Below are 23,926 nucleotides of genomic sequence, written 5' to 3' on the forward strand. Positions count from 1 at the left end.
GAGCCTGCTCCACTGTTCAAGATGATCATGACTAATGTATCAACAGGGTACTTCCTGCTTTCTCCACATACCCTTCTATTGCTCTAATCCTAAGAACTGTATCGAACGTTTTCTTGAAAACATCCAATGCTTTGGCCTCAACTGCTTTCTGTGGCAGAGAATACCACAGACTCGCCATTCTCTCGGTGATGAATTTTTTCATTGCAGCCCTGAGTGGGCCTATCCCCCTTCCTCAAACTGTGACCCCAGTTCTGGGTTCCTCAGTCATCTGGAACATCATTCCTGCTTTTACCCAGTTTAGTTCTTTGAGATTTCTCTAGTTCCTTTATGATCACCCCTTATTCTTCTGAACTCCAGTGAGTAGTAGCCCGTAACCAATCCAGCATCTCTTCATACATCAATCCTGCCATTCCAGGAATCAGTCTGGTAAACCTTTATTGCATTCCTTCCATGGCCAGACACCGTTTCTCAGAAAAGGAGCCAAAAACTGCAAACAATACTTTTAGTTACTACCAGATAGGTACTTGTAAAGTTTAGTCAAATGTTATGACTAAAATGAATCATTGAGGTATCTTACTGCTTTAATTCTAATCTCTTAACTGAGCCTTATTTTAAATGTTCCAGTACCGGTGGCCAGGCCTTCGGTTGTCTTTTTTAAAATGTATTACTTGGTGGGATGTGGGCATCGCTGGCTGGGCCAGCGCTTAGTTTCCATTCATTCTTCCCCTGAGAAATGGTGCTGGGCTGCCTTCTTGAACAGCTAATAGTCCGTGTGGTTTAGGTACATGGTACTGTGAACAAGGGAGTTCCAGGATTTTGACCCAGCCACAGTTAAGGACAGCAATATAGTTTCAAGTGTGACTTAATGGGCAACTTGCTGGTGGTGTTCCCATGCATCAGCTGCTCTTGTCCTTCCAGGTGATAGAGGTTGTGGATTTGGAAGATGCTGTCAGTGGAGATTTGGTGAGTTGTTGCAATGCATCTTGCAGTTAGTACCTACTACTGTGGCTGTGTTGGTGACAGAGAGAACACTCTTAGTATGTTATTAGTGTGGGATTTGGGCATGGCAATGCCATTGAACTTCAAGGGCAGATGGATAGATGCTTTCTTGTTCCAGATGATAATTATATGATGCTAATTTGCTGTACATTGATACACACTGATCCACTATCTGAGGAGTTGTAAATGGTCTGAGTGCCCACACCTGACCTTATAATGGCAAGAAACTCATTAATAAAGCAGCTGAAGATTATTGGGCCGAGGACACTACCGTGAGGACCATGTCAGCTCTTGATGGAGGGGTAGTGTCCCTACCTCTGAGCTGGGAGGCCCAGTTTCAAGTCCTGGCCGCTTGAAAGATATGCCAGAGCATCTCTGAACAGGTGGTTTAGGGAATATCTACCTTGAACTCCCATGGTGATGTCCTGGGGCTGAGATGGCTGACCTCCCAATAACCATAGCCACTTTATCCTAATTAAGGCTCTAACCAGCAGAGAATTCCAGTTTTGATGTTGGTCACATGTAACCTTGATATCAAAGAGCAATGACTCACTTCCCATCTTGATTTGTGCTCTTTTTCCATTATTGGATCAAGGCTTGAATGAGTCAAGAGTTCATTAACCCTAGCAGAACCCAAAATGATCCGTGAACTCTCGTAATTGAGTAAGTGCTGTTTGGTGGCACTGTTGAAAACACCTTCATCACTTTTTCTGATGGAGAGTAGTCTGATGAGGTAGTAATTGGCCTGTTCCTGATTTTTGTCTGCAGGACATAGCTGGGTCATTTCCCACATTGCTGCTGAGCTCCTAGTTTTGCAGCAGTGCAGGACCAACTCTACAACGGGCACAGTAAGTACTGGAGCTCAAGTCTTCAGTATCATTGCGAGAATGTAATCAGGACCCACAGCCTTTGCTGTGTGCAAAGCCTTTGGCTGTGTCTTAATATTAAAGTGAATGGAGTCCAGTTGCCTGAAGACTGACTCCTGTGATGTACAGGAATTCAAAACGAGGCCGAGATGGATCATTCACTCGGCACTTCTGGCTGAAGACTGTTGCAAATCTTAGTAACAAATCCCCCCAGTGCAGAGAGATGACATTCAACCTATCGACGCTCCCTCCCCCAACCATACCCTCATGGGGTCTTTACCATGGTTAACCCACCCAGCTTGCAAATCCCTGTGGGATAATTTAGCATGGCCACTCCATCTAATTTTATATCTTTGGGCTGTGGCAGGAAACCCATGCAGATACAGAGAGAACATGCCTCAGTCTTTCCTTTTTGCCTGTAACTGAAACTCTGAAATACACTTGTTAAACCTCTTTCTATCTTGCTTACTTCCTCTAAGACACTCTTAATACTTCTTTGACCAAAACTTCGGTCATCTGATCCAATATCCCTTTTGGTGGCTCCGTGTCATAATGTTTTGCAAGGCTGCTGTGAAGCCCTTGGGATGTTTGGTGACATTAAAACTGCTATGTAAATGGGCACCATTGTGCAAACATCTCAGATGCTGGGGCTGTGGAATGTGCCCATCGGCAAAGTGCAAACTCAGGCTAGTAACTTCAGAGTTCCCTGACCTCAAGCATTCTGCAAGATCCTTGAGAACAAAACTACATTGACACCCGAGTTTGAGCTAACTGCCCCAGTGTCAGATTATTGGTTCTGTTGCTATTGTTCGTGGCGTGGTGGCGTTGTGAGGTGCAGATGGCGAAGTAAATCAAACAGTTGAGCTCGAAGCTGTGAAAGCTTCTCCATCACACCATCTTGACAGAGCCATCATCTCAGCTGGTGTTTTTTTTTGATATGAGCAACTTCAAGAGGATTGACTACATCTGCTTTTCTTAGAGATTGATGTGAGAGCTCTCACGGACTGCTTGAATAAAGGTTTCTGAACTAGTATCTCAAACCATTCTGGAGAAGGGTAAACTCTTAGCTCATGAAACATCTGATTAAAATTCATATTCTGAGATCACTGCCTGTCCCTACTTTCCTGTATAGTTCATTCAAATCAAAACAAAATACTACAAATAGATACAAGATCCTGCAGCATCTGTGGAGAGTGAATCAGTATTATTTCTTCAGGCCAGTGATCTTCCGCCTGAATTAAAATGCCAACTCCGTTTCCTTTAGCACTGATGTTGCCTGAAAACATTTTCTGTTTCTGTTGCAGAGTTCCAACATCTACAAGATTTTGCTTTGTGTTCGTTTAGGTTATTTTCTTTTTGTCTTCCAAACAGATGAAGTCTGATGCTAGGGACAAGATTCGGAAGTCTGTGTCCAAAGGTCCGGTTCACATTACAGCAGGGAATGACCCAGTACCGATTGGAGAGGAGGGTGAGGATGAGTTGGACCAGGAAACGTTCAGCATTGTGAGTACCTATTCTCAGAATTCAGAGAGAAAATGTATATGAGAGATTCTTGGCTAAATTTTTAAAATTCTTACCCTATGAAGAAGTGATGCAAAAATAAACAATGTTATGCAAAATTAATATGGAGACCAGTGAGTCTTTTGAGTGTTCTGTTTATTTAATGATTGAGGAATGCTGTGGTGGTGAATGGAATATTTCTAGGTACTCAGCGATGTGCACTGTCATTGTGTTTGATTATTTGTTCGTTAGGGTTTTCATCCCAGAAGGTAGACTGTCATACAACTGCTCTTTATATCCCCAGCTGCCCTCGCACGCACATAGAATCAACTGCATCGATTCCATGATATTCATTATCCAGTTCAAATAGTATAAAATATTACATTTCATAACATCTACGGTAACTGCCCCTGTTTACAGAAATGAGATTGAAGATTGCATCTCCCTCTCTCTGCTATTGTATGTTAATTTGCTCTTTTCCCCAGTCACGTGCGGATTAGTCTTTACAGCTTATCAGTAGTCTCTTCTTTTGTTTTAAGGTGTAGAACATAGATGACAAAATATAGCTCCTCAGCATTCGATTCCTGAGGTTCAGGTTCAGTTTTTTTTATTCCTGAAGAAGGGCTTATGCCCAAAACGTCGATTTTCCTGCTCCTCAGATGCTGCCTGGCCTGATGTGTTTTTCCAGCACCACTTTTTCCAACTCTGGTACTCCAGCATCTGCAGTCCTCACTTTTTCTCAGTTGTTTTGATGTTGACATGTCCTTTGTTCTGACAAAGCCCAGATCAGCCTTTGGGTCACACTTTGTCTACACTGTCAGCTCAGGGTAGCTGCAGAGAACAAGACGCCTGCACTATCCCATCAGACACCTGGCTAGTCAGTTTTCATGCCCTGAACAAATGAGGGAAGAAAATTATCCAGCATTCCTGCTCCTGATGTCTTTCAGCTGTTGATGTTTGTTATATCATTAAGATACACAGGTGATGGATATTGCTGAGAACCCTGGTGTGGCACGGTGGTTGCTCCCTACCCCTAAACAAGGAGGCTTGGGTTCAAGTCCCACCTCCTCCAGAGGTCTGTAATAACATCTCTGAACAGGTTGATCGTAAAAAGAGGTTAAATTTAAAAAAAAACACTTGTAACGGGAGACTACTCCTGTTAGTATGTATTTAATCGACTGTCTCCTGTTTAATCGGTCTCAACACAACATTATAAAGAGTGACTGGGCCATTTAAGAAGCTGTCACCTTGTTTATTTAGCTTAATTGATTTTTCAAAACTAGTAGAAAGAGGGGCTGGTGGGCGGTGAATCAGTTTATAGAAGGCAGACATTTGCGATATTGCATTCTTTAAATAAACCAATCATCAAAGCAATGATGTGCAAGGAAGTAAAGATTTCTGAATGCTTGGTGAGGACAGAATAGTGCTCAGCTCCAGAAGATCAACCTTGCATTTAGTTACATCTCAGGCTGAGTAGATGAACATATTCAGTGAGGAACCACTCAAGTCAGAAGCTTGAAGAGAACAGGAGTATAGGTAATAGTTAAAACTGATGTGATTAGGTTCTGACATTATGTGGTGGATTGAGCACCTATGAAGGAATATTCTTTGTCCATTACCTTGATAGTGCAAGGAGCGAATGCGGCCGGTTAAGAAAGCTCTCAAGCAGCTGGATAAGCCGGAAGATGGGCTATCTGAGAAGGAGCAGCTCCAACACACCCGCAGCTGCCTGCTGAAGATTGGTGACCGAATTAGTGAGTGCCTTAAAGCATACACAGACTCTGAGCAGGTCAAGATCTGGAGAAGGTACAGTGTAATGGCTTTTTTAAAAATTCCAAATCAATTCCATGGCTGTGTTGCTAAGCTTTTTTGTGATTTAGACAAAAATGTGAATACTACTGTCAACTAGACCTCAGCTCTGTATTCAAATGGGTTGGTGGGTTATTGTTTTCTGATTGTGAATCAGTGTAATATTGTGTAGAACTTCTAGTCTTGTGTCAGTGCAGCTACTGTAAGTAATCTACTGCACAAGGAGGAGAGAGAGGTTATTTAGAAACATCAAAATGGCTATCACAAGTTTAAGTCCAACACATCCTCTAATCTCTAGTGACAACTCCAATATACCACTACTGAGTGAGTGCAACATTATCAAAGGTATTGTCATTCAGATGGACTCTTCCAACCATATAAAATGAAGGCAGAGAAGGAGGCCACTCAGCCCGTCACATCTGTGCTGGCTAAAAAAGAGCCATACAGGCTGAGCCTACTTTCTCAGTTGTTAGCACTTAAAGACCATATTCAGATATTCTGGAAATGCAGAGAGGGCTTCTGCTCCTATCAACCAATGAGCTCCAGTCCCACTTGATGAAAAAAATTATCTTCAATTCCCTGCTATTCCTCTTTCAACTACTTCGGAAATATAAAATGGAGGATTGACTTGTTTGTTCAGGATAAGAGCAAAATCAGCTGATTTTCAAAACAAACGTGACTTTGAGTCTAATCTTTGCTCCTACTCTGAGCCATTAGCCTCAGTATTTAAATTTGGATTGCAAGGCCATTTTAACCCAGGAGGTGGGACAGCTGTTTTACGAAAGCATTTTCTTGTCTCATCCTCACAGAAATCTCTGGATTTTTGTCTCCAAGTTCACTGAATTTGATGCCAGAAAGCTGCACAAACTGTACAAATTAGCACAGAAGAGGCGGTCCCAGGAAGAGGTAATGATAACATGGTCACTCTCTCATTCACAGGGGTCCTATGCATTTCCTGAGTGTGATCCTGAATGAAACTGAGGAGTATAGTATTGTCCCTCCTCCCTCCCTCTCCCATCAGGGGGAGATGAGAAGAGATGGGGCCATGCATCTAGGATCTCTGATATTTAGATTAGGATCATGGGAATTCTCCTCTTCTTGCTGACACCAGAGACTAACAGGGTGAGCATTGAGCAAACATGAAACATGTTAGATCCTGAAGGGACTTGATCAGGTGGATTTCAAAAACCTAGAACCAGGATTCAGTTTAAAAATAAGTGCGGAACCATTTAAAGCAGAGAGCAGGAAAAATAAATTCTGTCAGAGGGTGAGAGTTTAGAATTTCCTTCATAAATGACAATGGAAACAGAGCCTTTAACTATTTTTAAGGCAAAGGTCGATAGTTTCTTAATGACAGAGGGAATGAAAGATTATCAGGGATGTGCAAGCAGGTAAAGTTGAGATTAAAATCAGGTCAGCCATGATCTTGGTAGAACAGGCTTTAAGAACTGAACATCCATGTTTTGTGTGTGGACCCCAACAGCAAGTGCATTTATCAAGAAATGTAGATAAGTGTAAGAAATAGGAGCAGGGATAGATCATTCAGCCCCTGAGGGCTACTGCCACCATTCTGTTCGATATGCCTGATCTCCTTTTACACGCCAGCTCCCCCATAGCCCTCAACCCTCCTTGACATTTCACAGATCTGTTCACATCATCTTTAAATCATTTCAGTGATCTAGCCTCCGCTTCTGTCTGGCGTAGAGAATTCCAGACATGAACTACTTTCTGGAAAATGAAATTCCTCTGCCTCTCAATTCTGAGTGAGTATCATCTTCTTCCATAATTGTGTCCCCGAGTCTGAGATTCTCTCACTAGTGGAAGCGGACTCAAGGGGCATCCATTTACAACTGAGCTGCAGAGGAATATCTTTTCCCAGAGAGTAATGAATGTCTGGAATTCTCTACCCAGCGCATTGTGGTGGATAGATCACTGAAAATATTTAAAAGGAGGTTAGTATGTTTTTGAATATCAGTGAGTTGAGGGCTGAGCTGAGCTGATACATAAGGGAGACAGGTCCTGGAGCAAGTCAGCCATGGTCTTGTTGAATGGAAGGCTTGAGGGGCTATAATTCTTGGTAGAAGATTACTGTGGGACTTGAGATTCTCATGGGTGCACATTGGAAAAATTAAGAAACATGTCTCCTCTTGAGCAATACTCAGAATGTTTCTCCTTCACTGAGCCTCTGCGACTCTGATTTAATTATGCCCTTTTTCAAACTGCCACTTTATCTAGGAGGAACAGAAGAAGAAAGACAATAATTCCGAGAGTAAACGTCAGTTCAAACTGGAGCCTTCGGGATCAAGTCGTGATTCCATGAATTCTCAGTTGCACGCGCAACATGGTCCTCCTGTTCCTCACCTGCTGCCACCCCATCATCAGCAAATGCATAGTCATCACCGGGAGCCCTACAACCAACTCAACAAGCGGCCTTTCAACAATGCAGGTAAGTAACAATGATACACTTCCTCCATCCACACACCCTTAGCCACCACTGGGAAGATGTGGTGCGATGTTGGGTACATCTCAGCAGCTCGTTTGTTGCTGTCGGGCCCAGAACCCACTGTGCCAGGCATCTCCTTGCATAGAATCCCAACAGTGTGGAAGTAGGCCGTTCGGCCCATCAAGTCCGCACAGACCATCCCACTATCCAATCCCTATAACCCTGTGTTTCCTTTCCCATGGCCAACCAACATAACCTGCACATCTTTAGTCTGTGGGAGGAGACTGGATCATCCAGAGGAAGCCCACGCAGACACTAGAAGAATGTGCAAATGCCTCAGATAGTGGCCTGACGTGGGAGTCGCATCCAGGTCCCTGGCGCTGTGAGACAGCAGTGCTCACCACTGAGCCACCATGCAACCCTATTTTGAGTCATATTGTAACTGCTAAGTGGAAACAAAACACCTTCCTCCTAAGTAGCGATGTTTCTCAAAACGTTTTGAATCTTTTTCACCTGCTGTGTGAAAACTGATTAATTGTCCTTCCTGATATCTAACCCTTGTGTCTGACTGGAAAGCACAAGAAGGTAAGGATGGACCACTGAACCCTAGCCTTGTGAACACACTTCCCCCAGGCTGCTGGATGTACAGCAAGCAGCTGGTACTCCCTTTAAGATGTGCACAGACACTGACCTTTCAAGATCTTGTGTGCAGCAATTAACATCGGCACACTGATGGCGGCATTGCCTTCCAGTTGTGGAACTCGTTGTTCTGCACAGACCTTGGAGGTTGACACAACCGGAAACAAACTAGTGGGAACGAGTTCCACAACTGGAAGGCAATGCCACTATCAGTGTGCCGACGTTAACTGCTGCGCACAAGATCTTGAAAGGTCAGTGTCTGTGCACATCTTAAAGGGAGTACCAGCTGCTTGCTGTACATCCAGCAGCCTGGGGGCAGCGCGTTCACAAGGCTAGGGTTCAGTGGTCCATCCTTTCCTTACCTTGTGCTTTCCAGTCAGACAAGTCTGGCAAAAGGAAGGAGGTGTTGGCGCTGTGCCAAAATGGCCTCTCAGCTTCAGTGGGAGCCTCGCGGGGTTAGTCAGGTCTGCCGAACGGTTCCCACCGAGGTGATCATTCTCTGGCTTGTTCTGCTGCTTGTAGATCGGGGAGACCGACAGAGGGATCGGATGTACAGCTACAACAACAACCAGCAGTGGGGATCTGATCGGCATCATCCATATGACCAACACAGATACAAGGACCATCATTTTGGGGACCGAAGGCCACGCGGAGATCCCCACAGAAACTCTGGCAATTATCGGCCAAACAACATTCACCGCAAGAGACCATACAACCAGTATGGCAATGAGCGAGACCACCGAGGTCACCGGGATTACTATGACAGGTGCCTTTCATTCGCCTACCCAGTAGTGGTTCGTGACGATTGCAGGTCTCTTCAACTGTTTTAGCATAACGTACCAACTTAGCAAATTTTTTTTTTTGCTTTAATGTTTTCTCCTACCAGCCAGCAGCCTAGTGAATTTGTGAATCTCTATAACATCATTATGCTTCCAGCAGTGTGCCACCTAGTCATCCATAAAGCGTTGTAACTAGCCTCTATGTTTGATACATACTCAATATAATTTGTTCATGTTATTTGAGATTTGCTGGCTAGGTCGTCATTCCTTGCCCATCTCGAACTGCCCCATTGGGATCAACTTACAGTCTGTTCCACTTGTCTTAAAGTCCATTTAACATTCTTTGAATTTATATTTCTGCCTATCCCTCTGTTTTTCGAAAATATCAAGAACGTAGAACAATACAGCGCAGCCTTTGGTCCTCGTTGTTCCAACCTGTGAACTATTCTAAGCTCATCCCCCTACGCTATCCCATCATCATCCATGTGCTTATCCAAGGATTGTTTAAATCTCGCTAATGTGGCTGAGTTAACTAAATTGGCAGGCAGGGCATTCCACACCCTTACCACTCTCTGCGTAAGGAGCTTGCCTTTGGCATCTGTCTTAAATCTATCACTCCTCGATTTGTAGTTAGGCCCCCTCATACAAGCTGATGTCATCATCCTAGGAAAAAGACTTGCACTGTCTACCCTATCTAATCCTCTGATCATCTTATGTGTTTTCCCCTATTTACAGTATAATTAATATTCCTGCTCACTGCTATAGATAATAAATTAACTGATCTTTAATTGCTTGAATTGCTTCTTTCTCCTTTTTTGAATAATATTTTACCATGTTGCTATTCTGGTTTGCTCTTGCATTTTTACTTTGTTGATGTTTCCTTTCCCTTGTATGTTACATAGAATGGACTGGAAGCAGTTGATTCTATCTCAAAGAATCATAGAATCCCTACAGTGTGGAAATAGGCCCGTCGGCCCAATAAGTCCACACTGGCCCATGGAAGAGTAACCCACCCAGACCCGTTCCCCTACTCTATTATCCTATATTTACCCCTACTAATGCACCTAATCTACACATCTCTGAACACTGGGCAATTTAGAGCTGAAAATGTGTTGCTGGAAAAGCGTAGCAGGTCAGGCAACATCCAAGGAGCAGGAGAAACGACGTTTTGGGCATGAGCCCTTTTTCATGCCCGAAACGTCGATTCTCCTGCTCCTCGGATGTTGCCTGACCTGCTGCGCTTTTCCAGCAGCACATTTTTCAGCTCTGATCTCCTGCATCTGCAATCTTCACTTTCTCCACTGGGCAGTTTAGCATGGCCAAATCACCTGACCTGCATACCTTTGGATTCTGGGAGGAAACTGGAGCACCCGGAGGAAACCCACGCAGACGCTGGGAGAATGTGCACACTCCACATAGACAGGCGCCCGAGGCTGGAATCGGACCAAGGTCCCTGGCGCGGTGAGGCAGCAGTGCTAACCATTGAGCCGCCATGCCACCCCCAACTGCCTATCATCCATGTTCTCCTCTTGCCCCCCCCTCACAGTTTCTGTTAATTTTATCTTCCAGTAAGTGAATTTTTCTCCCTAATAATGTGGCTAAAATACTGTATCTTCTCTTTCACTGATGTAGTGCACTGTTGTCCTCCCCTCTCCAACCATTTTCCAGTACTGCAATTTCAGCCTTGATGTCTGCACATCCGCTACAAGTGAGCCACAGCATCCCCCTCTTCTCTCCAGTGACGGTCGAGAATCTGACTTTGTGGCTATACTTGGAACAATTCTTTGACGTGTTAATTTAGATCATTTCCATTTTCCTTTCAGGCGGCATCAGGATCTGAAACGACGCAGATCAGATGAATTCCGACCTCAGGACCACCATAACTTAGGGCACCAACCAGATTTCAGGAGATTGCCTGATCACAGACAGCCTGGGGCCTACCACAGCCAAGGACCTTCTGAACACTATAGACCCTTTCACCTTGAAAAACCGATGGAGCACAAGGCACCCACGGGAGACCACCGTTCACCCCTCTCTCAGAAATCACCACATGATTCGAAATCCCCTCTTGAGCACAGGTCCCCTCTAGACCGCTCACTGGAACACAAGAATACTCCTGACTATAACTGGAATGTGAGAAAAACGTAGAGTCTGTTCTGGGGGAAATGGAAAGCTGCTCCACAGTTCTCCAGTTTATGAATTTAAAGTGACAACATACTTTCCCTAGTCTCACCACACACAAACAAATTGAGCGTACTGCTGTGATATCAATCACACAAAGAATGTGAAACAATTACAGAAAATGAGGAAAGATTTCTGCTGCTTGGACAAGAACGCTCGCAATTTGGCCCTTTCCAGAAAGGATGGCATTGGCACGGACATCAGATCTGTGCACTTGTGCTCAGTCAGGAAACTGTTTTTGGTCAGGAAGGGAATAGGTTTGGGCTTCTGGGGAAATGATGGCTGCTGCATTGTAGGCAATGATGTTAACAACCTGTTCAAGGAGGATGTCAGCAGAGAGTGCAATTCACAAAAGATGTCATATCTCCTGTCAGCTTTGTCTGTTCATGGTCTCTGCCAAAATATTTCTATGTTTTATCCTAAATGTGCGTGATGAATACTCTCTGTGCTGAGTAGTGTTGGGCAGGTCAGTACTTTTTCTAAGTAGTGTTCCAAATTCAGCAGTGGAGCCAACTTGTGTTTCCACTCGCTAGCTAATATATAGAGAGCAGTACCAGTGTTGAGGCAGAGATAGGGGTAGCTGTCCGTGTTACCCTGTCTTCCAGCACTACCGGAACATGCCCAAGAAATACCAAAAAAAAATGGGAAACGGGATGGTTTGAAATACTTCCGTAGACGCAAGTTTAGTGTCTCGCTAGAAAGGAAGGAAGGGCATAGTAGAGCAGGTGGGGGAATTAGCACTTTGTGTTAAGTACGAAAATGCCTTGTTTCGATTTCTGGAATCTGTCTTTAGAATGTAGTGTTGTCATTTTACAGCAGAAGTATTAGAACTTTACAAACTAAAGAATCACTAAAGAAAATATCAGTATCTTGATTCTAATGGCCAGTCTTCACAATCCATAATTTAGAAGCTTTGTGTTGTACTCGGTCACAATGTAAGCACTTTGGTCTGTTTGCTTCCCCTCACCCTGCCTGCCCTGTCATTCCTTCTGCCTTGATTATTGTGGACTGGTCAATCCTCACAAGTAAAATAACCTATTTTTTTATGACTTTGTTCCAACCTGTGTTTGATGGGGTGGGGGTATAATTGTATCGTTTTTTAAAAAAAAGTGGAGAAAGGAGGAGAAGTAGTTGAGCAGTGATATGATTGAATTTTTAATTGGTGATTGGACAAGTCTCCACATGATTGACTGTGCCATTGGATGTCAAGATGGCTAATCATCAGTGTTTTGGTTTCCACATCTGTTGTGGTTGTTGAATGCAGCTATGACTGCAGGATATCCCGAGTGATGTCCTTTTCAGTGTTTCAAGTCATGGAGAATATGGCACCTTGTCTCTTTGCACAACTTACACATGCCCGCACCCCCAGCCCACCCTGCTCAAACCAACCAATTAGCAACCAACACACACTCCCATTATCTTGGCCGAGGTATTTCCAATTAACAGGCAAATCCAATCAAATGTTTTCATATTTAACAGATAAAATCCCTTTTGATGGTTCCTCAGGTCCTTGCTTTTTCAAAAATTATTTTAGCTGATAAAATGATTTCGAATAGGTGTTTATCAAATCCACTCATGCGTTGTTTAAGTGAACAAACTCAGGAATAGTCCTTCCATACACACACTTCAGCTGCATGTGGAAATGCTCAGTGTGGCCAATGTTCCTTCGTCATTCTTCCACTGTAGCAGCATTTAAGAAACCAAATAGTAGGAACAAGTTCCACCTCAATCATCAAAGATTAAAGAAAATGTGCGGATACTGTTAAAATCCCCAATTCATGCTGTACACACAAAATGCCTCCACACGTTTAACTTGAATTAAATTATAATTAAAAGTTCCCATGGAATTTAATTTTTTAAAATTTAATTGGACAGATTTAATGGCTAGTGAATGCCAAAATTCCAGTTGGCCCTTAAGCAGGTTCTTGGCCCTGAGAATTAACTGGTGCGTTGAACACTGTGACACGTCACAGTTGCTGCTTGCTCTCAACGGGAAAGAGCTGGTTTTCAGCAGAGTAGGAGCCCTGCCTCAGCCTCCTTGGTGTGTCAGCACAATCCAGGGTTCATATGATCCATTCATGTGAATTGCCCTGGAAGGGGCAGCCCATTTGGCCAATGTGACAGGAGCTGAGCAACAGCTAGTCAAGATCGCAGACTCACTATCGTGTGGAAACAGGCCATTCAGCCCTCTGAGTCCGCACTGACCTTCCAAACAGCATCCCCGACCCCAGATTCTCACCCCTCCCCTATTACTGTAACCCTACATTTCCTATAACTAATCCACTTAGCCTGCAGCTCCCTGGACACTAAGGGAGCTTCACCTAAACTGCGTATCTTTGGACTGGGGGAGAAAACTGGAGTATCCAGAGGAAGCCCTTGCAGACACGGAGAATGTGTAAACTCAACCAGGGTCCCTGGTGCTGTGAAGCAGCAGTGCTAACCACTGAGCCACCATCTTCTCAAATATGGTTTGGGCTGGGCAATTCTCATCAGCAACATCGAAATCCTATGGACAAATTTAAAACAAAATCACTTCTTTTGTGGTATAGTCCTCTCTGTGTCTACTACATGGAATCAGAAACACAATGATTTCAGAGGCCTATTGAAAGACTTGTCTCCTGCTTGGTTTAATTATTTATTGGGCATTTTGCAAAATTAAGTGAAATGCCTATTTTGGGAGGCAGCAAAGCTGAAAGAATTTTCACCCTTTCTGGATGGTGTGCTCAAAGAAACCTCATCTGTTCCTGGGCCTCCTATACCACCTGTCACTTCAACTCCAAGTTTTGTCTTTCTGCTCTCAACAGTTCAGCTTAGACAACAATGCTGTCACCGAAACCTCCACCTGCCCAACTCGGTATGTTTATGTCAACTACAGATTGGTAGATGATCTAACACCATGTCCATTCACCATTTCAGTGAGGACATGTAACTGATAAATTATGGTTCTGCCACATAGCACACATTTTAGCATTTAACATGGTGCATAGGGCCACTGTCACTTCGTTTATTTCTGAAGGTATGTGGCCCTAGAAATATTTTATTTGAGGACCATTTTCTGCTCTGAAGCATGTGTGACAGGGCATGGGGTCTGCGTTCCCAACCATCTCACCTTGACCTCCAGACTTTCCATGTACCACTGTGGAGTCTTTTTCACAGGAACAGAAGGCTTAAAATGAGAAACTAGTGGTTGAGGGTGGGGGATGTTGGCAGTCACTAGTTCCTTGAACTCAACACTTCTTGGAGAACAAAATGACAGAACAACTGACGATACGTCTCCACCAAGTGGGTAGTCCAGAGACATGGGAATAACAATCTCTCTGAGCACTTACATGTTCTGCTGCTGTTCAGGCCAACATTGGCTCAAAATGGAGAAGCTTTGAGAGGGCCAAGGTTCTGAATCTTGGTAGATTTTCTTGATTGAAGGGTGAGTGTTGGGAAGTGTGTTACGTGTTGGCTTGGTTTATATTTACCTGGAATTGTGTTGATTTCTTCCCTTTTTTTTTCAAAGCAAAAATTATAATCAAGTTGAGAGTGAAGAGATTGAGGAGCCGGTAGGACATGAAGTTTACATTTAAAATTGTATGGAGACCTATGGCTACAGTAACCGTGCAACAAAACTGTAGCTAGTAGCAAGTAGGTGACAGAGGTGAATGTGCCCTCAGCAATCTGGTGCACAAAGAAATGTATGGGTCCCACCATCATCAGTCAAGGCAACGCAAAGATCCCCTTACTCTTTGAGTTGTTAATCTTTTCTATCACGGGATTTGTAGCAGTGAACCAGTGGGTACACTCTGACTAGTTTAGATGAACGGTTACCAGGAGCTACTTCTGGAGACAACCCATCAGTGATGAGGAAAACTTGACGGCACACCTCAGCTGAACCTTGTTTTCTTTCTCATGGTGCTATTCCCGTGGAGTTGATGAAAACCGTACAGCGTTTCGGTACAACATACACACGTGCCCACAGAAGTGCAATAACTTATAATAATTTTTATTGCTCAGAAGTTCCATGTTGTTCTGTAGGGCAGACTTTTGTCGTGTGTCTAAACTTCCACCCTGGAGATCTTCCACATGCTATCACCCTTCCAATATTTTCTCCGTGCATCAGATACAACATGAAGCTAGAGCAAGAACATGTTTCCCAGTTTTAATTTTTTAAAAATCTTTTAATATATCTCCTGCCTCAAATTCTAAAGACTGTAAGAATGAAGGAGATGTTAGTGATGGAAGAAGATAAAAGAAACTAGCTGCCAAAATAGTCCCACTAATTTTTTGTTTTGCTAAAAGGGTTGGTACAGAGTTTCTGTAAAACTTATGTGGACTTTTTAAAATGACTTTAAGAAAAAGTAAATATTAATTTATATTTGTGAAAAGGCCACTGTTAGTGCATTTTGGTGTAAATACTTTGTTTATAGTACGTATTAAATTTTCCTACACCTTAACTCTTTGCTGTTCAGTGATTTACTATTTTATATGTTTTAACATGGAGTGTATGTGGAATGGAAGAACTTCATTTATGGATTGTTGGCGATATCACAAAACTCGTATGGTGCCTTTGGACAATCCAAGGCACTTCACAGCAACATTACCAAGTAAAAGTTGACACTAAGCCATGTGATAATTATGGAATTCAATGATAGGTAGGTCCCTCAGGTGCATCTCAAAGATGTAGAGAGATTTAGGGAGGGAATTTCAAGGTGGGTGTTGGGATCCCAAATGCGGTTTTCAGCTTGTGGGTTGTTATCCCTGTGCCCACCCCCACCTTGATAGATCCATTTTTACTCCCTCACTGTTGGGACAAGACTATTTAACAAGCCTTGAATTGAGGTCATAGAGGAGGTGAAAGTTGATGGAGCACGGGTTAATGGCCTAGATAGCTGAATGGAGAAAGTGAGGACTGCAGATCCTGAAGAAGGGCTTATGCCTGAAATGTCGATTCTCCTCTTTGGATGCTGCCCGACCTGCTGCGCTTTTCCAGCAACACATTTTCAGCTTAGATATCTGAATGCACAATCATTAAAGACAGAACGATTAATTGTGATGAGATGGAAGAGGTCAGAATTGAAGGGATGCAATGACCTCAAGAGGGTTGCTGGCCTGGAGGAGATTACAGAGAAATGGTGAGGTGAGGCCATGGAGAGATTTGAAATCAAGGGTCAGAACTTTGCAGTTGAATTGGGATCCAATTTTGGGTGTGCTTGTGTCTATTGAAATTGAATTCCTAGTTGATATGGGCAGGTGAGGAACTACCTTCACTATAGTGATTGCTCCACCATGCTTAACATGACGTGGAAAGCATCTAACAAGCCAGCAAATTAATGTTTGGAATTGGTGATTCCCAAATGGGATTAAGAAAGGAAGTAACTGGGTTTAGAGAGGGAATGCTAAATAAGAGCATTGTGGAAGTAAGGAATAGGAGTATAAAAAGATGGATCTAAAAGGGATGCTGAGAATAAGAGGGACCAAAGCATCAGGGATAAATTCTTGATGAAGTAAGGCTCACAACAAATTGGGGAAAAAAACAATGATGGTGCTGTTGGTTGGACAAGAGGTAGGTACAACCCTCCAATGAACTGGAGAGTAGGAGAGGGATTGATGGACAATGGTGAGCTTAATGCATTAAATGCAATGGTAATGTTGAGGACATCAGTGATCAATTTTGTCAATTATCAATTCTGTTCCCAAACTGGTAAATGAGCTTTCGATGGACTGACTTTGACTTATTATTATCATGTTGTGAGATACGGTGAAAAGTGGTGTTTTTGTGTGCTAGCTGGACAAACCATAACCTTGCATAAATACATCCAGGTATTAGAATAGAATGCAGAATGTAGTGTTGCAGCTGCAGAGAAGATGCAGAGAACGATCAACTCTAATATGAGTGGTCCCTTCATAAATCTGGTAACAGCAGGGAAGAAGCTGTGCTTAATGTGTTGGTGCATGTTTTCAAACTTGTGTATCTTCTGCGTGATGGAAGAGAGAGGGGTTTTGATGATGGTTGCTTTCCCAAGGCAACAGGAAGTATATATGGACACGATGGATACAAGTGGCGGAGTAGTTCAAAACACTCTAATTTCTTGCCGTCTTGGGCAGAGCAGTTACCTTCCCGAAGCTCTGATGTATCTGGATAGGATCCATTCTGTGCTCCATCTATAAAGATTGGTACAAGTCATTGTGAACAAGCTGAATTTCTTTAACCTTTTCAGGAAGTAGACGCATTGGTGTGCTTTCTTGACATTGTTGAATAGTTGTACTCTCAGACTGTTCTGTGTAAGTTCTGTGCCTTAATCTTAGAATGGTCGTGGTGGGACGAAGACAGAAATTGCTGAAGAAACTCAGCAGCTTTAACAGCATCCCCAACGAAAGAGTTACTGTTTCCAGTTGAATGATCCTCCTTCAGACAGTTATTAGCCAGGAAAAGTAGGTTTATAGGGTGAAGATGGGGTGGGAGAATGAGCAGTTATGTGAACAAGAAGCCCAGAGTCAGCGACAAACACAAAGGGATGGACGATAGTATGCCAGGGAAAATGAAAAGCTGATAATGGGGACCGTAAGTGGGTTTTCCAGCGTCCACAGTTGTTTTAATTATTGGGATTTGGGGAACTGTTACTCTGACCTAAAATTGCAGAATCCGTTTTTGTGGCATGATCACAGTCCAACCATTCTTCTGGGAATGTTGTGTGGATGCTGAGCTTGGGGAGACAATGTGGGAAATTAGGAGTTAATATCACATTCCATCCTGTTGGGTGATAGTGTTGTTGTCAGAAGTTCTGTGTGCTGAACAGCAGAGGGCAGGATTGCTTCAGACTACGTGGCAGCCCAACCACATTAATCACAGCCAACACAACACTGGATGTACAGAGTTATAAATACAGTAAAATAGCCACAGGAAGCTCACATTTCTGACAGATTTGTGATAGAGGTTTTTTTATTCTCTTGGCTTAGAGTCATGAGTTGACAGCTGCAAATCTCGTGTGGATTGCAATGATTCCTGCAACATTTCCAGTGGCTGGAACGTGCAGAGGGGCAAATTGCCAGTTTGATTACCAGTCTGATCTAAGGTAACTGGTCTAATTCAAGAGCTGAATTCGTGGTGCTGGAAGAGCACAGCAGTTCAGGCAATATCCGAGGAGCAGTAAAATCGACATTTCGGGCAAAAGCCCTTCATCAGGAATAAAGGCAGAGAACCTGAAGGGTGCAGCGATAAACTAGAGGAGGGTGGGGGTGGGGTGGAAGTAGCATAGAGTACAATAGGTGAGTGGGGGAGGGGATAAAGGTGATAGGTCAGGGAGGAGGGTGGAGTGGATAGGTGGAAAAGAAGATAGGCAGGTAGAACAAGTCATGGGGACAGTGCTGAGCTGGAAGTTTGGAACTAGTGTGAGGTGGGGGAAGGGGAAATGAGGAAACTGTTGAAGTCCACATTGATGCCCTGGGTTTGAAGTGATCCGAGGCGGAAGATGAAGCGTTCTTCCTCCAGGAGTCTGGTGGTGAGGGAGCGGCGGCGAAGGAGGCCCAGGACCATGTCCTCGGCAGAGTGGGTGGGAGAGTTGAAATGTTGGACCACAGGGCGGTGTGGTTGATTGGTGCGGGTGTCCCGGAGATGTTCCCTAAAGCGCTCTGCTAGGAGGTGTCCAGTCTCCCCAATGTAGAGGAGACCGCATCAGGACAACAGATGCAATAAATGATATTGGTGGATGTGCAGGTAAAACTTTGATGGATGTGGAAGGCTCCTTTAGGGCCTTCCACATCCATCAAAGTTTTACCTGCACATCCACCAATATCATTTATTGCATCTGTTGTCCTGATGCGGTCTCCTCTACATTGGGGAGACTGGACGCCTCCTAGCAGAGCGCTTTAGGGAACATCTCCGGGACACCCGCACCAATCAACCACACCGCCCTGTGTCCCAACATTTCAACTCTCCCACCCACTCTGCCGAGGACATGGAGGTCCTGGGCCTCCTTCATGCGCCGCTCCCTCACCACCAGACTCCCGGAGGACGAACGCCTCATCTTCCGCCTCGGAACACTTCAACTGCAGGGCATCAATGTGGACTTCAATAGTTTCCTCATTTCCCCTTCCCCCACCTCACCCTAGTTCCAAACTTCCAGCTCAGCACTGTCCCCATGACTTGTCCTACCTGCCTATCTTCTTTTCCACCTATCCACTCCACCCTCCTCCCTGACCTATCACCTTCATCCCCTCCCCCACCCACCTATTGTACTCAATGCTACTTTCTCCCCACCCCCACCCTCCTCTAGCTTATCTCTCCACCCTTCAGGGTCTCTGCCTTTATGCCTGATGAAGGGCTTTTGCCCAAAACGTTGATTTTACTGCTCCGATGCTGCCTGAACTGCTGTGCTCTTCCAGCACCACTCTAATCTAGACTCTAGTTTCCAGCATCTGCAGTCATTGTTTTTACCTGAGTCAAGAGCTGTCATACGTGATACAATTGACCTTTGGTTGTTGCCTGTGCATCTCTTACTGGCTAAGACCTTTTCTTTTGATCTGTGTGAGATCTAATTCTTGCCTCTTGTGCATCCCCCTTTGAAATTACTTTGTGCACTTAGTTGCCCGAACCCAGGCCTTTGGGGTTTTCCTCACTGAAGTCCTGCCTGCCTCCTTCAGGCCTATGGTCAATTACTATCTCCTCATTTTTCCTGGTTTTTGATAATCCACTAATACAGTTTGGATTATTTTATTTACATTACAGGTTATGTAAACCCAAGCTGCTATTGTTTTTTTTGAGAGAGAGACAAACTCCCTAAGTGTGCTGCTCCCAAACCCTAACTAAGGCAGTCGGTCTGACAGCATGTGAGATGAAAACAGGATGAATATAAACTGTGATGTGTCCAAGACCTCCGATATTTTTAATCAACCTGTTTAGACTTGTCATGACATTCCTCTGGTGCAGTGGGACTTGAATCCAGGCCACCTGCCTCAGAGGTGGGGACATTGCCACTGCATCACAAGAGACTTTCCCAAAACCTCATTCTGATTTGGATTGCAGCTGAAAAAAAGTTTGAGATGGCTCTGAGTCCCTCTGTGCAGACTGAGCTGTACCTACCCCCACGGGGCCATAGTCAAGTAAGTCAACATTCTCTGGGTAGGTGACAGTAAGGACTGGAGATGCTGGAAGCCAGAGTCGAGAGATGTGGAGCTGGAGAAGTACAGCAGGTCAGACAGCATCTGAGGAGCAGGATAGTCGGTGTTTCAGGCCATTGGGACTCTTCCAAGGATGCCCACCTTACAGAAGATCTCTTCCTCCCTCCGAAGAGAGCTCAGTGGTGTGTCTGCCACTGCAACCTTTTAGTCATCTCCTCTGTGCCGAAGTACTTTGACCATAATCTGAGCCCCGATGAAGGCTGTTGGCCTAAAACGTTAACTCTTCTGCTCCTCAGATGCTGTCTGACCTGCTGTGCCTCTCCAGCTCCACACCTATGGGGATTCTCTTGTTAGGTTTGTGGGGGCAGACTTGCATTAAACAACCAAAAGACTTGTATTTGCATAGCACCATTCACACCTCACCTGTCAAAGTGCTTTATGTTTGTTAGGAGTTATAGGAATCAAAGTCACCAAGTTTGTTCAAAGCAAGATCTCACAAAGAGCATTGTCAAAATGACAGGTTCATCGGTTTTATTGATGGTGATAGAGGGATAAATATTGGACTGAGGATAATTCCACTGCTGTTCTGTGGATTTTTTTTTTAAATACACTTGAGAGCATTACTTTTTAACATTTCAATAGAAAATTGGCAACTTTAACATTTCAGCAGTCCCTTAACACTGCACTGAAGTGTCAGACTGCATTGTCTATTCATGTCTCTTGCAAAGAGGGTTGAACCTCCGACATTCTGAAGGGCTGGAGGGAGAGGAGGGAACTCTAGCCACTCAACTGTAGCTCACTCTTCAGAACAATCAAGGGGCGAATTCGATCACTACTTTAAAACAAAGTGCAACTTTGTGTAGTTGAAGGGCTTGATGATTTTATGGATCTTTTTGTTTCTGGTTCAGTCAATTAGGAAGTCTGTTAGTTCTGAAGAAGTCACTGGACTTTATAAGTTCATTCATAGGATGAAGGTGTCACTGACTCGGCAGCATTTATTACTCATTCCTCGTTACCCAGAGGGCAGTTAAGAGTCGATGACATTGCTGTGGGTCTGGAGTCACATGTAGGCCAGACCAGGTAAGGATGGAAGTTTCCTTCCCTAGTGAACCATTTGGGATTTTCTAACAATCAACAGTTGATTCATGGTCGTCGTTACATTCTTAATTCCAGATTTTCTTTCATTGAATTCAAACTGCCATCTGCTATGGTGGGATTTGAACCCGAGTCCCTAGAACGTTACTTGGGTCTCTGGATTAGTAATCCAGCAATAATACCACTAGGCCATCACCTCCCCTTAAAATGTTGCAAACTTGAAACATTAACTCTGCTTCATCTCCACAGATGCTGTCAGACCTGCTGTGTTTTGTCAGCAATTCCAGTTTTTGTTTAAAAGTCAACATTTCAGTTTCCTGGCCTCATCAGAATATCTCTGGGAATGACATAGGACCAGACAGAGGTTCTATAAATACCAGCCCATCAGTCAAACACTAGTGGCTGAGATGGCTGCAGTATAAGGGATCAAATTGGTCTACAAATACATGGTGCTGGGTGTAACGTTCAACTGCAAAAAATTTTTTTTTAATCTTACTGTACTCTGTTCTTCCAACTGCATTGAGAGAGAAGATGCACTGTACCTATCAAATTCATCCTATCTAGAGTTGCAGCCTTTGGTCTTCCAATTTTTAAAGAATTCTTCCTTGCCAGAAACATTCACTTCACAAGAAAGTATTTATTGCCCATTCTTCATTGATGCTTGAGAAGGCATTTGCCACGACATTGCCTTTCTATTTTTTTTCTTATGAACTTCTACTCAATGTGGATTAGACTGGGTCAATATAGTAAGTGTCCTTTCCTCATTAAAAGGTTCACTTCAAGCTTGGATGCATGTCATCATTATGAATGGACCAAATGTTTGCTTGTTATTTCCAAGAGGATTACTTAAAGTAACCAGGACCTCACTAGGTATAGGACAAGAATGTGATTGCTTTTAAATGTGGCCCTTGTATAGCTCTTTTTCTGAATACATATTAAGGGTGATTAGATGTTAAGATAGGAGTGAAAATACAGGCGAACTTTGATTATCCAAATGAAAATGGTGTGGAGTATTTTGTTCGGATAATTGAATGGCGGATAACCCAAACATCGGGACCTTGTGATCTTGTGCGGATAATCTGAAATTTGGATGATCGAGGTTCCTCTGTATTGGTGTGATGGATTATTTATTTTTCTCCCCACACCGTGCTTTATAATGAACAGGGTTTTGTGCCGGTAAATGTTGATGATGAATCCTAAAACCCCTCGCGGTTATTATGGAGCTGGTTGCTCAGTATTTGCCAGTGTGTGCGGATGCAGTTACATGTAGGAGTCAGGACATTGCCCTCATGAGCTTCCCAGTTTCTTTTGAAGAAGGGAATTCCAAACACACTCAGTCCTCTGTGAGAAAAATGTTTTCATCATCTGTCTTTAATGAATATGACCAACAGCGAAGGGTTTTTATGATAGTGGTAGTGTCTCTACTACTGAACCAGAAGGCCAGGGTTCAAATCCCACCTGCTCCAAAAGTGTGTAATGTGTCCCTATCTCTGAACCGGGATGTTTGAGTTCAAGTCCCACCTGCTCCAGAGGTTTATCATAATATCACAGAGTCATAGAGATGGACAGTATGGAAACACCCTTCAGTCCAAATCATCCACGTCAACCAGCTATCTTAAATCTAGCCCTGTTTGCCAGCCTTTGTCCCATAGCCCTCTACTCATATACCCTATCCAGGTGCCTTTTAAATGTAGTAGTTGAACCAACCTCTCTTACATGTTCTGCACATTATCTACTGTGGCTGTTGGTTTCGATGTGGTCTCCTTGACACTGGGGAGACAGGATGCCAACTTGCAGAATATTTCAGAGATCATCTCTGGCAGATACACTCAACAACCCCATCGCCCTGTAGCTGAACACTTTTTTAAACTCCCTTTCCCACTCTGCCAAGGACATGCAAGTCCTGGGTCACCTCCACTGCCAAATTCTAGCCACCCGATGTGTGGAGGAAGAACACTTCACCTTCTACCTTGGGCCCCTCCAACTGCATGGTCGATTTCACCAGTTTCCTCATCTCCCCACCTCCACCTTATCCCAGATTCAAAATTCCAATTCTGAATGCCCTCTTGAACTGTTCTGTCCATCTTCCTTCCCATCTATTTGCTCCACCTTCCTCTCTGACCTAATACCTTCACCCTCACCTTCATCTATCGCATTCCCAGCTCCCTTCCTCCCCTGCCAGCCCCACACTCTCTCCCATTTATCTCACAGCCCCCTTGGCCTACCCACATTCCTGATGAAGGGTTTATGCTTGAAGCATAGACTCTCCTGCTCCTCGGATGCTGCTTGACCAGCTGTGCTTTTCCAGCGCCATACTTTTTGACAGGCAAAACCAGCCCCAGCCTATTCAGCCTCTCCCTATAGCTCAAACTCTTCAACCCTGGCAACGCCCTTGTCAATCTTTTCTGAACCCCATCAAGTTTCACAACATCCATCCTATGGCAGGGAGATCAGAATTGCACCCAGTATTCCAAACGTTGCCTAACCAATGTCCTGTACAGTCGCAACAT

General features: G+C 44.0%; 1 protein-coding gene across 2 annotated transcripts in view; it reads left to right on the forward strand.

Moving 5' to 3' along the window:
- Positions 1–15,658, forward strand: part of chd2 (chromodomain helicase DNA binding protein 2) — a 97,249-nt gene extending 81,591 nt beyond the window's left edge. For both annotated transcript variants that reach the window (XM_060853174.1, XM_060853175.1), the window contains 6 exons: positions 3,237–3,368; positions 4,993–5,171; positions 5,984–6,080; positions 7,410–7,620; positions 8,779–9,022; positions 10,859–15,658. In XM_060853174.1, the coding sequence (XP_060709157.1) occupies positions 3,237–3,368; positions 4,993–5,171; positions 5,984–6,080; positions 7,410–7,620; positions 8,779–9,022; positions 10,859–11,183 (1,188 nt within the window). In that variant the 3' untranslated portion in view covers positions 11,184–15,658. The remainder of the gene's footprint in view (positions 1–3,236; positions 3,369–4,992; positions 5,172–5,983; positions 6,081–7,409; positions 7,621–8,778; positions 9,023–10,858) is intronic.
- The last annotated feature ends 8,268 nt before the right edge of the window (positions 15,659–23,926 follow it).

This window comes from Hemiscyllium ocellatum, chromosome 39, assembly GCF_020745735.1.
Source record: "Hemiscyllium ocellatum isolate sHemOce1 chromosome 39, sHemOce1.pat.X.cur, whole genome shotgun sequence".
NCBI lineage: Eukaryota > Metazoa > Chordata > Chondrichthyes > Orectolobiformes > Hemiscylliidae > Hemiscyllium > Hemiscyllium ocellatum.